General features: G+C 38.3%; 1 protein-coding gene across 8 annotated transcripts in view; it reads right to left on the bottom strand.

The window, feature by feature from the left end:
* ADGRG6 (adhesion G protein-coupled receptor G6) overlaps positions 1-17,304 on the bottom strand; it is a 137,868-nt gene that overhangs the window by 58,232 nt on the left and 62,332 nt on the right. For all 8 annotated transcript variants that reach the window (XM_059700518.1, XM_059700519.1, XM_059700523.1 and 5 more), the window contains exons 3-4: positions 12,469-12,810; positions 7,216-7,839 (exon numbers count right to left, since the gene is read on the bottom strand). In XM_059700518.1, coding sequence (XP_059556501.1) covers positions 7,216-7,839; positions 12,469-12,810 — 966 coding nt within the window. The remainder of the gene's footprint in view (positions 1-7,215; positions 7,840-12,468; positions 12,811-17,304) is intronic.

Below are 17,304 nucleotides of genomic sequence, written 5' to 3'. Positions count from 1 at the left end.
CAAGAAGGCTGTGAAAAGATCTGGGTACCCAAGTGACATGGCATCACTGGGTATCTGTAGAAAATTGGTAGGAATGGTCAGATATATAGGTAATGGATTAAGGGCCTTGTAGAATGTAGGCACCACAAGTGTTTTTCCAAGGATGGTTTACCCCATCCACATCTCAGATGGGTGCTCAAGCTTTACTGAACGAATTACTGAATGCATGATGAACAACTGCTCACATTTTGAACTCTTTCTTAAAGGAAATGGGAAAAAGTGAAAGGGAACTAGGTGAGAAATTTCTATTTATGTTGGAAAACACCTTTGAAGCCCACAAGCAATTAGAAGAGGGGAGGTACAAGAAGCATGAATAACCCTATTGATTCAAGTTGGCCATCATGACTAAAATGACAATGGACAGAAAGAGATAGCTACAAGGCATTTGCAAGTAGAATGTCTAGGATTCAGAGACTTTTTGGAAGAGGGACAAAAGAGATGAAGACATTTTCTTTTGGTTTCTAGCTTGAGAAATCGGTACATAATAATCTCATAAAAGGAGATAGGCAATACTGGAAGAAGAACGAACTTAGGTGAGGGGGGATCACCAGTAAATCCAGTAATGAAAACTGAGGTGCCTGAGAGACACCTAGACACACAGCAGGTGCACATGGGTTTGTAAGAGGTCTAGCCAGGCAATACTCAACAGAAGCGATAGCCGGGTCTAGGATCACAGGAGCTAGAGTGAAGATTTGAGACGGATATAACCATAGATATTCTCTTACTTAAGGATCAGGTTTGAGAAGGTAGAAAGAACTTCTGTAGAAGGTGGTTTTCAGAATTAAAGTGAATAAAGTTTCATGGAGGGTGTGGAAATACCAAGTGCACAAGAAAGGTCAAGAATGATAAAGACTGAGAAGACCTTTAACTCTGCACTGGAATTTTGGTAGCAGTTCTACAGAACTTAGCTTCAGGAGCGTGGGAACGAAGGACTCTAGATGCCAATGTTTGATTGAGGGGTGAATGCAAAAAGAGGAAGCGTGGCTTTGAAAGGAAGCAGAGATAGGAAGGAGAGGTTTTAAAGATTGAAAGCTTGGACAAGTATACCATGGAAAAAGAACATTTGAGGAGACAGAAGTTGAGGTCAGCCGCAGGCAGGACTGAGGTAGAATACTATCTTGAAAGTTTTTTGCCCATTATACTTAACTAATGCCCCTTTCTTGCCAGACCTTATTTCTCCTTTAGGTACTTACATGTTAGTAAGGAACTTCTAAAAACTAAAAACTCAAAATGAGTGAGGAAATCTCAGCCACTGTAACAGGCGACAGAGGAGACCCTTGGATGGAGTTCCTGTGCTTCTCAAATTACACACAATGTTGGCAGTCGAAGGCTCCCTGGCCACTCCTGGCCCTGATACAGTATCTCTGGACGACAAAGGGAGATAAGGGGACATTGTTGTGGGAAAGAAGTTTTATGGCTAACTGCTTTCCCACTGCAGTATAGTACAGAGCTTAGAGGTGGGGATGGGAAAGAAAACCCGAAGAGTTATGATTTACAGTAAGACATTTGACAATTTTATTTAACATTTTGTCAGTGTCATTGTATCATAACAAGTATACATTTCAATATGTGACAACCTCTTCATGGGAAATTGTAACATTTACATCTCAATATTTAAGTTGTCAGTTGTTCCTTAAAGCCTAGCAAATGAACATTGCTTTATAAATACTCAATAAACACTACCTTATGGAGATTCAATATAGGAATAGATGTTAAGTTTGATAATTTTGGGGGGATAGTATAAATACAAGTGATGAGTATTATTAGAGAGAAATTATATTGATAAAATATTGCATTATAAAAACAGCAAATTATATAATTACATGAAACATAAAAAGTAGATGCAAAATTTTTTAAAAAAAATTTCTAACTAGTTCCATGCTCAGCATATCTGCATAAAAAGTCACTAATGCTATCGGTTTTCCTAGGCCAACAGATTTACAAACCAGGATATCATTAGGCAAGCGAGACAATTCTCCCTCCTGGGTAAAGATAATATCTTTTTCATCAAGGAATTGTTTTTAGAATGTAACCTATGTATGTTCATTGATTTTTCTAGATACCACAAAGGTGTTTAAAAGTATTTAGTTAGTATTAAATGCAAAATTTAGAGTCAAATTTCTTTGGATAAAAATCTAATCACTGAAAATGGGCAGTTGATGAGAAGCTGAATATCTTTCTTTTCTATCTGTTGTTCTTGCAAAATTATACTACTGCAAGGAATCACTATTTACAGGGGTTGTGGTAAAAAAGATGGATGTGTAGTCAACACATCTCATAACCTATTTAATCACAATCCAAATAATAGTAGACAGCAATGAACCCTTAGCATGAGTAACAATGGGGAAAAATAATTCCTTTTCAATTCTTTCTTTGCAGCTGTACTAAGCTAAATTATACAATTTTTCCATAAATAAATATATCTCAAATAAAATTATCTCCAAGAATCATTTATGCTCATAAAGAGTTTAAACATCTCCAAATAATAAAGTCCTTTGTAAAGATAAAGTGATTTTATCTTCATTATGTGAATATAATGTATGTATACATTATCCTATATAATAAAGAGTTAATATGCTAATTAGACCAGACAGAACAACCTTCCTGAATGGCCAGTGGGCAGGGGGCAGGGCCAGTGATCCTGTGCTGCCAGGACAGCCATGGCGGTCCCAGCGCCACCCCTTCTGCAGAAGCGGACGGGGCATGAGCACGGCACCTCAACCTCTCGCAGCCCCTCCCCTGGCCAGCCTGGCACTGATCACCCCCCCTCCACCAGTAGGTGGGGTCAGGCAGCGCTAAGGAGCAGAGAGCCCAGCTGGCAAGCACAGCAGCAGTGGCGGGGGCCTCTCCTGCTTCCGCAGCAGGTTGGGCGGTAAGGGGCGAGGGGTCTTGGACTGCGAGAGGGATGTCCTCGGGGAACAGGCCTAAGCCAGCAGGTGGACATCCACTGAGGGGTCCCGGACTGTGAGAGGACGCAGGCTGAGCTGAGGGACCTCCCACCCACTGTACAAATTTTATGCACTGGGCCTCCAGTGTATATATATAAAAATGCTAGTCAAAAATTTGTTAGGGATGGTAGAAAGAAGTTTATAGTGAATCAGTTTTAGGGCATGAAGAACAGAACTACAATAATTGAAAATGAAAGGGTAGGGATCCAAGAGTTGATGATGCCTTAGTAATTAAGGGCTAAATTTTACAATGAAAACAAAAGTTGGTACAAATCCAAACATTTCTAGAAAAGAATAACAACAAAGTTGGGTACTTATGAATTGTATCTTATCTCTATAACCACAGTGGCTAATAAATGGAAGTGCTTGCTAATGCTAGTTAAATAAATGTAATTTGTTTGAACTTAGGCTATTCATTGAGTTATACTGTATGACACCTCAGGAAAGAGCAGTCAGCGGTAAAATAAATAAAACTGGTAGAGAAGGCACTGTCTGTTCTTTGTGAAAAGTGGTGGACACTAGCCAGTATCTAAACTTGAATCATAACACAGGCAAATACTTGCACCTATAATTAAAGAGCCAGCCAAGAAAACTGTCTATCTATGGAGGTCATAAAACTGAATATGTTTAATGAAAATTGTTCTAAGAAAAAGAATGATGCTATAAAATAACAAGAAGTGCTGCTAAATAAAGCATTTCTTTCTGAAAAAGACTGACAAGATTAGCCATGCTTTTAAGAAACTCTGATGAAAATTTCTTAATTAAGGTATATTTCCCAACTATGCTTAGAATAGTTTAGGAAAACAAACAAACAAAAAAAGCCCAATTCTGAAACTGTTGAAACACTTTTTTATTTTATTAAGGCTAGAATATTTCATATTTGAAAAAAATGACAGGATATTTAAATGTAGATAATTCTATCTTATTTTCATATGAAAACTTTACTTAGCAATACACCTTTAGAAAAAAAATCTGTTCATTGTCCATCACAAGTTGATTCTGAAATAAAAGTTCACATTTAACAGACATCGTCAGGCCAATGGAATGTTAGGCATGAAATTCTACTTTCCCATTGGTTATTGTACTGATCATTAGTTTGGGGAAATTATTAGTACCATAAACAGCAGGCCACTACATTCTGGGGGAAAGAAAGGTTAAAATGTTAATAGAGCATACTTTTTTCCGATTCTTGAAGTTTTGCTGAACTAATAAACTGCGATATAATCTGTGTTACAGGTATTTCCTGTCAGTTAATAAGTGATTTGGTTCTTCAACTCCCAAAGCTGATGATTAAACTGCAGGAAACTCCCTCTCCCTGTTATGGTTCCTGAAACTCAGTCCAAGATATCTGAATCTATGAAATGTGGGTGTTTAGTGTCATCTTGGAATGTCAAGAAGACCACTATAAAAATTAAAGTAACTCACATCACTGATTAGGTACACTAGTGTCACTCCTTTGAATGAAATCATTTTGAAAATTTATAGATGACTGTGATACCTGAGCATGAATCTGATGTATTCTTGTAGTCTTAAGACTTGGGGAAGGAGATTTAAATACGCTGTTAAAAACAAAACAACAAAACAAAACAACTCATGGGCCTGGCTGTGTTTCAATAAAACTTGAAGGAAATAGATGACCTGCCATAGGCCCTCTTATTTTGTCAATCCCTGGCCTACATGATTTCTCAGAGAAATTTGGGAATTCTTGTACACTATAGCCCTCACATTTTATTATATTAAGGCACTCAAGAAGCACTGCAGAAAAGAAACCTTATTAATTTTAAAAAAACACAAAGACATGTTAACCTCCTGGAAAGCTAGCATTTTCCTGCAGAAGGCACTCTGGCCAGAAGAGACAGCTCCCGGATCTTGGAGTTTTCACCTGGGTAAGGATTAGCTCACCTGCTCTAGCCCTACGTCCCGTTTTCTAGTCCTGCTTATTGTGAAGGACAGTCTTATTTACCTGGTTAAGAATGCATTGCTCTAAAACCAGTTTCTGAATTGGCCACATTTTTGAAGTGACATTGGTTAAATTCCTTAACCTCTTTGGGTCTCAGATGTCTCTTCTGCAAAATGAGGTTAATAATAAAACCCACATCATGAGATCTATCTTGTAGAAAATGAGTTAATATGTGTACTAGTAAAGTGCTTAAAACAGTACCTAGAAAATAATATATGTATTCAATTAAGTATAAATTAAGTGTTAGCAATTACTAATATACCTAACTAATTCTTTCTTTTTTTGTTTTGTTTTGGTTTTGGTTGCCGGAGTCCTCAAATTCTGCCCCACAAAAAGACAAGTGCTAAATGGTCTTCATTATGACTTTTAGTAATGACTCAGGACATGGTGAAAACAGGCCCCTCTACTAAGGATGCAGGAAGAGTCCCACTGCCCTCCCCTCCTGTCCACCATCCCACACCAAACACACACTCTGGACCTTCTCGATTTACTCACTGAGTAGAAGACTTCTTGGGGATCCCTGAAGGTGCTCTGCTGCTAATCAGACCGAGAGCAGCTGGGGAACACCTTTAGCTCTTACAAAGTCCCACAGTCTTCTTCTGGAACAGGGTCGTGGTTTATCCTCTTTCCAACAACCCACAAGGAAATAACTGGCAAATGACATCACTTAATAGCCTCCCAACATCTGCAGCAGCACCATGACCACACGGAGAGGTGGGTTACCCACAAAGATGGGAAGGTGACAGGAGTTCCCCAGGCCAACAGGGCAAACACAGGTCAGGGAAACTGGGGAGGTGGCCTCAGGTCTTCACAATGGGGCCTACTTTCTTAAAAATATTGGTAACAAATTTCTGAAAGAATCCCTTCCAAGGTCACATACAAATTACTTTTTAATATTAGGCCACTTCTCTCCTTTAATGAGAATTATTTCTGCAACTACAAATTATATTTACCAATACCTTAGCTTTAGTCATATAACATTCAATATGATAATGAAACTTTCACATTTTGTATTTTATTAGTCCTGTAGTAAAACAAGGACTTCCAAAATTAACTTAGGTACCCTAGAGAATATTTGATAGAGGTCTATCCTATATAATAAAAGCATAATATGCAAATCAACTGAATGGCAGTACAACCAGTCGGCGGGGCGTGGCGCCAGGCCAGCCGAGGTGCATGCCAGCAGGCAGAGCTAAGCGGTGACCAGCAGCAGCAGAGGGGCAATCGGGGGGGGGGGGGGCGGTAGTGCGGAGCCGGCTGCTTGCTAGCCGGTGCCAGCCTCTGATCAGCCCACCCCATTGCCATGGGTGGGACGATGGGGGCAGGCCGGCCGCTCACTGTGATGTCCCCTGATTGGCATGCTGGTCGCCTCCCACTGAGGGAGGCCAGACTGCAGCTTAGGCCCACTCTCCCAAGAGCAGGCCTAAGCTGTCAGTCAGACATCCCCTGAGGGCTCCTGGACTGTGAAAGGCTGCAGGCTGGGCTGAGGGACCCACCGGAGTGCATGAATTTTCATGCAGAGGGCTTCTAGTTTTAATATAATTATGTTACACAGAATTATTTTCTATGAGCATTTTGCATTTAGCTACATCTAATATTATCACATTTAAAGTATCTCAAAAAGCAATTAAAGAGAAGAGTATTTGAAACAAATGACAAAGCTCATTTTCAAATAAATAGAATAAAAGTTCAAATAAAACAATGATAATTTCTGATTATCAAAGATTTTCCTTAAATGGACAGTTGTGATGTTTAATACTGATTGAGTAAATACCATGCTTTTAGGTGGTGGTGGTTTATTTAAATAACATAATAAAAATCAGCATTTTGCTGTATCATCTATGTAATTAAAAACAATAACTTATTAGTTTCTTTTGTTTCAGGTCTGGTGTTAATATTTCTATTTGATACATGATAATTATAACTATTGTTTGGTAGTGATAAACTGTGTAATATTTTATGACATAAAGAAAACTTAAAAATGGTATAATCAAAGGCTTTGAAAAAATATGGCTTATAATAAAACGTTTTCAATGAATAACTGAGCAGATAACATTTTAAAAATTAAAAGAGCTAATTAATGCTAACTATAGATATATATGTAAATGTATATACATACATGTACTTATTCCACATAAATATATGCATAATGTAATTATATGTGTACATATATAATTTTATATACATATATGTATATGCAATTTTTTGTTGCCAAACATATTCATAGAGCAATGCTTTAGAAAAAGAGTTAATAGGCCACAGACTTACCACAGCTTAGGTTACTTTCAGCTTTCAGAGCAAGGGTTGGGATATTCCAAAAGTCGTTTTGCCAGTCGACCACATTCCCTTTCACATTACAGCTGAGGTTGAAGACGATTTTGGAACTCATGGAAAAATTCCAAAGTCGAAAGTTATAAATGTCCGCTTTTAGAGAGGCAATTCCATTTTGATTGGAGCCCAACAACAATTTCCCATTCCCAGAAATAACTTTATTAATGCTAGCATTGCATGGAATGATATTGTGCCATCTTTTGAAATTTATACCAATATAACCAAAAGAATTATTCCAAACAATGCAGAACTGCTCAAAGCTTTCTGTGAATACGTCTTCTTTATCCTTCATAGGTAACACACTGTTTAGTAAACATTTTGAGCCAGCTATAGCTAGAAAGTAGCCACTCTTGTCCTTTCCAAAACTGAGTAATTGTGTGAAGGATGCATTTGAGTAGGAGAAAGCCATCCATTCACTGTCTTCCTTGCCAATTCTGGTTGCTTCAAAACAGAGTGTGAAAGCGCTGAGCTCCGGAATAGAGACACTTTTTGCAACAGACACCTGGTACACATCTGGTTTCGGGGGTAAAATGACCTTTTGATTCCTTAAGGACACAGCGACTAGGACAAAACATAATAACAGATAAGAGATGTTAACTTCAGATACGGACTAATGAGAGATAAAATGTCTGATACACCCAACCACACCATTAATTGACTTTTTTGCCTATGGCTCTCCTCTTTTGCTGTTCATCTACCCTCTATCACCAACCCATTACCTTATACCAATATTAGTAATAGCAATCAAAAATCCCACCCATTTAGACTCTAATCATGGTTGGATATCACACTTAAATCTTTGAGGTACAACCAGCCAAGTTAATAACAAGTATATTTCTTCATCCTTGAACTGAAAGAAAAAAATAATAATTAAAAAACTACTGGTTTCAAGAAAGCTCTATTCATATGTAAGACTTTTTAAAAAATGTTAGTTTTCAAATAATTTCTAAATATGATAACTAATAGTTCTATTTTTCATTAACAATTGCCTTTTTCCTCTTCAGACACCCCATATCCTACTCACATCCCCCATCACAAGGGGATTTCAGGAATGAAGGAAAAGACACTTTCATTGAGGAGAGGGAGTCTAGTAACACAGCAAGCAAAACTGTAATTTGAAGCACTATTTCCTTTACATTTGAGCTAGTTTGTGAGGAACAGTAAGGGGCACTTGTTCAAAGGGCAGATGATGGAGCTCCCTATCCCAACCCTTCCACTGTGCTGTGTGCCCTTGGACAAGTTATTCACACTGTTTACCCTTGTCTTTTTATCTGCAAAATGAAGGACCATGGCGCCTATTACACAGGTGGTCAATAGGAATTAATTCAGTTAATGCCTGCCAAGCACTAGGGCAGTGCCTGTGCCATATCAATCTATAGCTAGTACTGATTACTAATATAAATTACTTTTATGATATGCATAATAAATTCAAAATAACATAAATTAGCCTCGTCTTCCTGTGACATATGTGAAATGATGAAATAATACAATGTATTTAGCCCGATGCTAATATAATAGACACTGTGAAACATCATCAACTGATTTGAGAGAGAAGCTGCTCTCCTCAAAAATACTGCTTAATACTGGTTTCAAATGAACACTACTTTGAATATACTTTAATATACACCAAGAATAGGTTGATGGTAAGAAACATCATTTTATATAAATATTTTAGTTAAAAATCCATGATGGAATTTAATAGAATTATAGATTTTAGTCTACTTTTTAAATATAAAACAGTTCACAGGTCTATTTACCCAATGGGATCTTATGCAATATGAACCCAGTATTCTACATGTTGTTAAAATCAAAAGGCTAGAAGCAAGCATTGTCCATCAATATTTTATTAGTGGTTATGGCCGAGGGGGGTATATCAATAGGTATTTTTAATTTGCTCCTTTCTATTTTCAAATTTCCTATAATATTTTATCATTTTAAAAACATTATTTGAAGAATTAAAGCATGTGTTTCAATTAACTACATATCTGTCAATTACAAACAGCAAATAACCTTGTCACCAAAAACACAATTTATAATGATGACTGATTTTTATTGTAGTGTCTTTCTTTTTTGTTTCTTTCCTTGATACATGATATCTACTTAAGAAGCTCAAGATAAAAAATAGTATAACTACATCTCACAGTTTTGAAGCTTGCATTCTTCTTATCTTTTGTTTGTTTTTTTTTGTTTTTTCTGAAATGAACTCTTTTTTAATATATTTTTTATTGATTAAGATATTACATATGTGTCCTTGTCCCCACGTTACCCTCTACCCCCCCCCCCGCTCATGCCCTCACCCCCCCACCCCCCGTTGTCCGTGTCCATTGGATAGGCCTATATGCTTGCATATAAGTCCTTCGGTTGATCTTTCCCCCTTACCCCCACCCTCCCCTACCTTCCCTCCAAGGCCCAACAGTCCAATCAATGCCTCTCCATCTCTGGATCAGTCCTTGTTCATCAGTTTATGTTGTTCATTATATTCCACAAATGAGTGAGATCATGTGGTATTTATCCGCTCTCCAGTTCCATCCATGCTGTGGCAAATGGTAAGAGTTCCTTTTTCTTCTTCCTCTTCTTAAAGAATACCTTTCAGCATTTCATATAATGCTGGTTTGGTGGTGATGAACTCCTTTAGCTTTTCCTTATCTGTGAAGCTCTTTATCTGACCTTCTATTCTGAATGATAGCTTTGCTGGATAAAGTAATCTTGGTTGTAGGTTCTTGCTGTTCATCACTTTGAATATTTCTTGCCACTCTCTTCTGGCCTGCATGGTTTCTGTTGAGAAATCAGCTGACAGTCGTATGGGTACTCCCTTGTAGGTAACTGACTGTCTTTCTCTTGCTGCTTTTAAGATTCTCTCTTTGTCTTTTGCTCTTGGCATTTTAATTATGATGTGTCTTGGTGTGGTCCTCTTTTGGATTCCTTTTGTTTGGGGTTCTCTGCGCTTCCTGGACTTGTAAGTCTATTTCTTTCACCACGTAGGGGAAGTTTTCTGTCATTATTTCTTCAAATAGGTTTTCAATATCTTGCCCTCTCTCTTCTTCTGGTATCCCTATAATTCTGATGTTGGTACGCTTGAAGTTGTCCCAGAGGCTCCTTACACTATCTTCATATTTTTGGAATCTTTTTTCTTTTTTCTTTTTCGGTTGGGTCTTTTTTGTTTCTTCGTATTTCAAATCTTTGACTTGATTCTTGGGATCCTCTTGTCTGCTGTTGGATCTCTGTATATTGTTCTTTATTTCAGTCAGTGTATGCTTAATTTCTAGTTGGTCCTTTTTCATGTCCTCAAGGGTCTCACTAGACTCATTGAGGGTCTCACTAAATTTATCGGCGGTTTCCATAAAATTCTTGAAAAACCTTATAAACATGGCCTTGAACTCTGTATCCAGTCATTTGCTTTCCTCCATTTCTGTCATTTGTGACCTGTTTCTTTGTCTCCACATTTTGGCCGCTTCCCTGTGTTGATAGGGTGGCTTTGTGTGCTAGGTGTCCTGTAGGGCCCAGTGGCTCAGCCTCCCCAGTTACCTGAGGTGGACACTCTTGGTGCACCCCCTTGTGGGCTTTGTGCACAGTCTTGTTGTAGTTATGCCTTGATTGTTATAGGATCACTGGGAGGAATTGACCTCCAGGCCAATTGGCAGTGAGAATCAGCTGTGTCTGCAGTGAGAGAACTTCTGTGCTGAAGACACCCTTCTGGGGCAAGGCTTGCTTCAGTGGGGCTTTGGTGCTCACTGAGACTGCACCCTGAGTGTGTCCCTTATGGATCTGAGGAGTTGTAATCTGGATGTTCCCCCTCTGACCACTGGGTACAGTGGCTCTTGGATCTAAGGAGGTGCTAATTTAGCCTCTGCCTGAGGTTACCCAGCAGGAGCTACGAAGAGAACTGCAGATTCCCCTTCCTTTTTTGGAGTTTGGAGGTGCCCTGATGAGGCCAGCTGTGAAGCAATGCAAGCCACTGTGGGGCCTTGGGCCTTCTCTTGGAAGTTCTGGGTCTGGCTGGCCCAGCTGCAGTTAGGTAATTTTCAGGTTGCAAAGGGCCAGGGCATTCATATGCAAAAGCCTCTGCCGCAGCCTGGGTGGGGCGGGGTCTCAGGGAATCAACGGGCGGGGCAAGCAGCTATGGCAGATCCTCAGCCCTGCTCTAAGGGGACCGCATCTCAGTGTCCTGGTAATTGCTGCAAGCACCTCTGAGGGAAAGCCGCCCTCAAGTTCGCCCGCTGCCAGACAGTCCAGTTTCTCCCCATATGAGTCCTGGGTCCCCAGAGACTTCCCGGAACCGGAGTTCAGAGCAGTCGGGAGCTTGTGACTCCCTCCCGATTCAAAAAGACAGCCGCGTCCTCAGGTGCCAGCCTTTTTCCGCGTGTGCGCGAGCCTCCGTACTTCTGCACTTTACTTCTGCAGCTCCTCTGGCTCTCAGCGTGCTTTTCTTTCCTTCTAGTTGTAGAATTTCCACTCAGCCAGCCTTCCTGTAGTTCTGGATGATGTCTGTTTTGTGTTTTTGATGTATTTTTCAGTTGTTGTGAAATTGCAGCAATTTCCCGGTGTTTATCTATGCCGCCATCTTAGTTTCTCCGCTTGCATTCTTCTTAAGCAATGATGGGTTTTAGAAAGAACAGAATTATTTAAATATTAAGACATGCCAGAATCTGGGAAATATATTCGATAAAAATGTATTTTCTTTTCTTCAATTGCCATTTTTCAAGAGGCTTTCCTCAGTTTATGTTGTTTATCAGCAGTAAGTAATAAATAGCTCTTTTAAAAATTTTAAATTCTATGCTAATTTTTATATTTATCCCCTAGCATAGTTCCTTAAAAGGCAACATCTTAAAAGCCTAAAAGAAAATGATTTATAAATAGGAATGTTTTAAGCATTCAGTAGAGAGATGTTAAAATTACAGATTTTAATTATTAGCTGTGGAAAATCTCCTGTCTTCCAAGCAGCCTTTATATGTTCTGCATGTAAACAATATAAAGGAATTCAGCTCTACTACAAGCAGATCTTTTTGGATATGCTAGCTATCTATTGCTAATGAGAATACTCAGAGAATATTAACAACTTCCTGGCCTTACATTCTAATCCTAATCATTCACATTCACATAAAAGAGCCTAAGTCTGGCTTCTGGTTCTGTGTTTATTGTAGAACATGTTAAATGAAAGCAGAAGGTTGGCACTGTCTTTGGTTTACATACCTCTGATGTAGCTGGCATTGAAACCTTTCTTCTGGATGCTAAAGTCACTTGAAAAGGACACAAGCATCTCATTTGCACTTGAGTTGAACGATAGGCCTTTGGCAGTTGCTCCACAAAATTTCTTCTGGCTCTCTCCATTATCAAGGGATAATGAGTCATAAATGCAATTGGGCGCTTCTTCAATATCGAAGTCATTAAACGTTATCTGAATGATATAGCCAGCGGGGGCTCGGAGAGTCCACATGCAATACTGGGCGTTAGGGTAGTCGTTAGGGTAGCATGGAGAAGTAAAGGTCCCAGAAGGGTTGGATAGCACAAGCCTGCAGTTGGCACATCCCCACACTGTTGGCCAGACAAAAAAGAGACAAGAGAGAAGGGCTAGGATCAGAGGCCGTACAATAATCCAAGAATACCACATGCTGGGGACAAACAGTAAACATTTTAAAATACCAAAACATAATCATGAATATTAAAAGGGAAATAAAACCATCTCAGGGGAAAAGAAGCAACAAAAATAAACCAATAAACATCAAAAAGTGAAAATAAAAATACATATTCTAGAGCAATTATTCTTAAACTGGTATGTGTGTGTGTGTGTGGGGGGAGGTGGGGGCATGTACTCTGAGAATCTGATGAAAGCTATGGGAAATGTTTCTAGTAAAATGCACCTTTGGCCTACATTTTTAGGATTGCATGAGGCCTCAGGAGGCAACAACAGACTTCACAAAGCTTCACTGAGCGTAGGTAAGAATCTCTATTCTAGAGAGTAATTGAACTGGGTCCGAAGGGGCTACAGAACCAGAAAGGTAGAACTCAATATTATAAACCATGGATATAAAGGAAGAGAAACACTTAGGAAGTAAATGTTTAAAAAGAAAGCAACCAGAGGTGGAATTGCTAGGTCATAAGGTAGTTCTATTTTTAATTTTTTGAGGATCCTCCATACTATTTCCCATAGTGGCTGTACCAATTTGCATTTCAACCAAAAGGCAGGTAGGGCACTCTGGTTCCCATCAATAGACGGTTGTATAAAGAAAATGCAGTGCACACATGCAGTGGAATATTACTCAGCCATAAGAAAGAACATAATCTTTCCATTTGCAACAACATGAATGGACTTAGAGGGTATTATGCTAAGTGAAATAAGTTAGACAGAGAAATATAAATACCACATGATTTCACTTATATGTGGAATCTAAAGAGAAAAATAAACAATACAGAAGCAAACTCACTGATATAGAGAATAAACTGAGGGTTGCCAGATGGGAGGGGATATAGGGCTCAGTGTAAAAGGTGAAGGGATTAAGAAGTACAAATCAGTAGTTACAGGGATGTAAGATACAGCATAGGGAATATAGTTAATAATATTGTAATAACTATGTATGGTAAAAGGTGAGCACTAGAATTACTGGGAGTATCACTTCCTAAATTGTATCTCTACCTACTATGCTGTACACCTAAAACTAATATAATACTGAATGTCAACTGTAATTGAAAAAAAAGAAAAAAGAGAGAGAAAACATCCAATACAAAAAATAAACAGGTTATCTTCTGGCAGACTGTATTTTTTTCTAGAATTCAAATAAATAGTATCACTTGTGTGAAATATTTATAGTTTTAAAAATAGTTTCATTTACCATAGTTTGTAATTATATACTTGTGTGATTATCTTATTTATGCATACATTCAGTAAATATTTATTGAGTGCCTGTTATATACCAGGCACTATTGTAAATAGTACATACCAATGAACAGGAAAGAGGAACTCTCTGAAGGATTATTACATATCATATCCATTTTGGATCCAAAGGAAAACAAATACTATAATGACACATGGTAGTAAGAGGTAAATGTAAAGCAATCAATTATTTCTCAATTATGATTTATCCAGGCTCTGGTTTCCAGGTAGAACCAGAAACCAAGGTCTACTGTTATCCCAATGCCTTTGCAATTAATATTCATACTAATTTTAAATATTTGCATAAATGTAGGCCATAATTCCATTTATCCAACATTCTGGATAAAGTAATTGCCATAAAACTGACACAGAAATTTTCAAACAATAAAGTACTTTCCACTATGATAATGGAAATCACTCTAAATGACGTCCCTCCCTTTTTCACAGAATTGAGTAGAATGAAGATGCATTAGCTTTTCTTGAAAATGATAGTCATACAAATATTATTCCCTAAAGAGTGATATATTCAAGGATGTATATGTTATGCTGCTCGAATTACCTTTGCTTTTTTCTTTTCCCTGTAGCCACCTTGTATCATGCACTGTTTTTTGTGTCATGCACTGTTTTTGTATCATGCACTGTTTTTTGTGTCATGCACTGTTTTTGTATCATGCACTGCCTTTGTATCATGCACTGCCTTGACAACTCTGCTCCCCATCTATTCTTGCTAACTTGCATTCTCTTAGCTCTGCCTCCCTAAATCTCCAACATCTTGTACAGGCCCAAAGACAGCCAGGAGAAAGCAATTTATGATCATCAAGTGATCTCCAAATGCTTTCTCTCATCCATCCCTGGACCACAGAGCTCCTCTCCCTTGTAGCACTATTCAGAGCAGCGTGAGATTGTTTGCCTACTGTCTGTCTTCTCCTGCTAGTCTCTAAATTCAACAAGCAGAAAGTATGTACTGTCATATTCACCATCTTACTCCTTATAGCATCCCTGACTCATGGAAGACCTTTGATGAAACTGATAAAACTTATGAAAAAAATAGTTTAAATGAATGGGAAAATGCCTAAATTAAAAATGACTTAATATGTGAACCTAATTCAAACAAAGTCTAAGTCTAAAAAAACGATAAAGGGTGTGTGAGCTCTAGAGTATCTCTTTAGCTGGGGCTTGGGGTTCAATTATTTCACCTCCAGCACGGGACCCAGATGACTGGACTTTTCTGATAAGGCTAGCTTCCTGTTACTGTACCTTAGGCTCAGGAGAAAGAAATAATTTAACACTAATAGATCCAGTAATATGCACTGAAGATTAAAAAGAAAAGCAGCCCAGCCAGCATGGCTCAGTGGTTGACCCAGGAGATCACGGTTCGATTCCCAGTCGGGGCACAGGCCTAGCTTGCAGGCTGCCCAGTGGGGAGCATTCAGGAGGCAGAAGATCAATGGTTCCCTCTCATCATTGATGTTTCTATCTCTCTCTCTCCCTCTCCCTTCCTTTCTGGAATCAATAAAAATGTATTTAAAAAAAAAACAGAAAGGAAAATAAGTTATTCTCTTTGTGTCATCCCAGCATGTATGCAGGCAGTATCACTTATCCAAAAAGAGATGCCATTCCATGTATCCAAGACTCGAGTAATATTCATGATATCCTTTATCATGACATATGATTCTTGCCAATTCTTCCCTCAGAATTGAATGAAAGATACAAGAAAATTCAATTTGACTAAAAACACTGACTATATAATTTTGAACAAGTTCACCTTTCTGTGCCTCAGTTTCACCAACTTTATACAGGTGGTAGTAACAGCACCTGTCTCCTAGGGTTATTGGGAGGACTAGAAGGGTTAATCTTGTGAAGTTCTGGGAGCTGTACAGGAATAGTTAGCACTACATCAGTGTTGGCTATTATTCATCATTCCTACAACACACAATGTGTGCATCAATAACTTAAGAGAGGAAATAGCACTCCACCTTGCTAACATCTCTTTTTCTCTGAGGCACTCAGTGGGATAAAAAAGAGAAAGAAGAAACACCCATAATGTCCATTTAAAAAACAAAAGTTAAAGCATTCGTTTCCGTGATTCTCATCTCCAGTAGCTAGACAGAATTTAGAGATAGTGCTACTAAATAGTGATTATCTTAATTGGGTTAAATGTCAATTAAAGTAAACACAGTATTGTCATGTTCATTATCTTTACAGATCAATTCACATTAAGGGGCTCTCACATACATTACCTCATTTGATATCATAATAACCCTGAGAAATAGTTCCTCCTCCATCTTCAAATGAAACAAATAAAGCTAATATAGATTACATAATTTGCCCAAAGTTACATATCAAATTCATAGCAGGACCAAGAGTCAAACCAGCTCTTCTGAAACTAAGTCTATCGTCTTTCTAGGAGGGAATAAAAGGTGCTACCTTAAAAATACACAAAAGACGTAGTAAAGGGGTAAAGGGGTAAGCCCAAGTACCCTTTCAAGAGACAATATTTTTCAATGGGCAATTTCGTAAACATAGTACAATCACACCCAAATTAATATGTTTTAAGAGGCTAATTTTGAAATATTTTTTAGTAAAGAATGTTAGACAATCTAAAACATAGTGCTTAGGATTTTCCCATTTGGAGAAACCACTACTGTCACTACTAATTGATTCCTATACTATGAGCTAATTAAGAAATTAATTTGTTCTCTCTTAAAGGCAGGGCTACTACATCTCCTAAAAGATGGCTACTGAAGTACCCATTGAATGAAGCTGTGGGTGACCAGAGTTAATATATTTTCTAAAAACTACCCAACTCAAGCCCTGCTTCATTTGGTTCAGTTGGTTGGGGTTGTCCTGTGCACTAAAAGGTTGCAGGTTCAATTCCAGGTCAGGGCACATGACTGAATTGTAGGCTCGATCCCCGGTGGGGGGTGTGCAGGAGGCAACCAATTGATGTTTCACTGTTACATCCATGTCTCTCTCTCTCTCTCTCTCTCTCTCTCTCTCTCTCTCTCTCTCTCTCTCCCCCGCCCTTCTTATCTGTCTAAAAATCAATAAAAAATATTTTTAAAGAGCTACCCAACTCAAAACATCTAGTTCCAGATGTTCTAAAAAACAGATATAGTAACATATTTATAATTTATAAAAGCAAAGTTTTCAGGTAA

Source organism: Myotis daubentonii, chromosome 6 (genome assembly GCF_963259705.1).
Source record: "Myotis daubentonii chromosome 6, mMyoDau2.1, whole genome shotgun sequence".
In the NCBI taxonomy this organism is placed as follows: Eukaryota; Metazoa; Chordata; class Mammalia; order Chiroptera; family Vespertilionidae; genus Myotis; species Myotis daubentonii.
The sequence above is the reverse complement of the archived record's forward strand: the minus strand, read 5'-3'. Positions and strand labels throughout refer to the sequence as shown.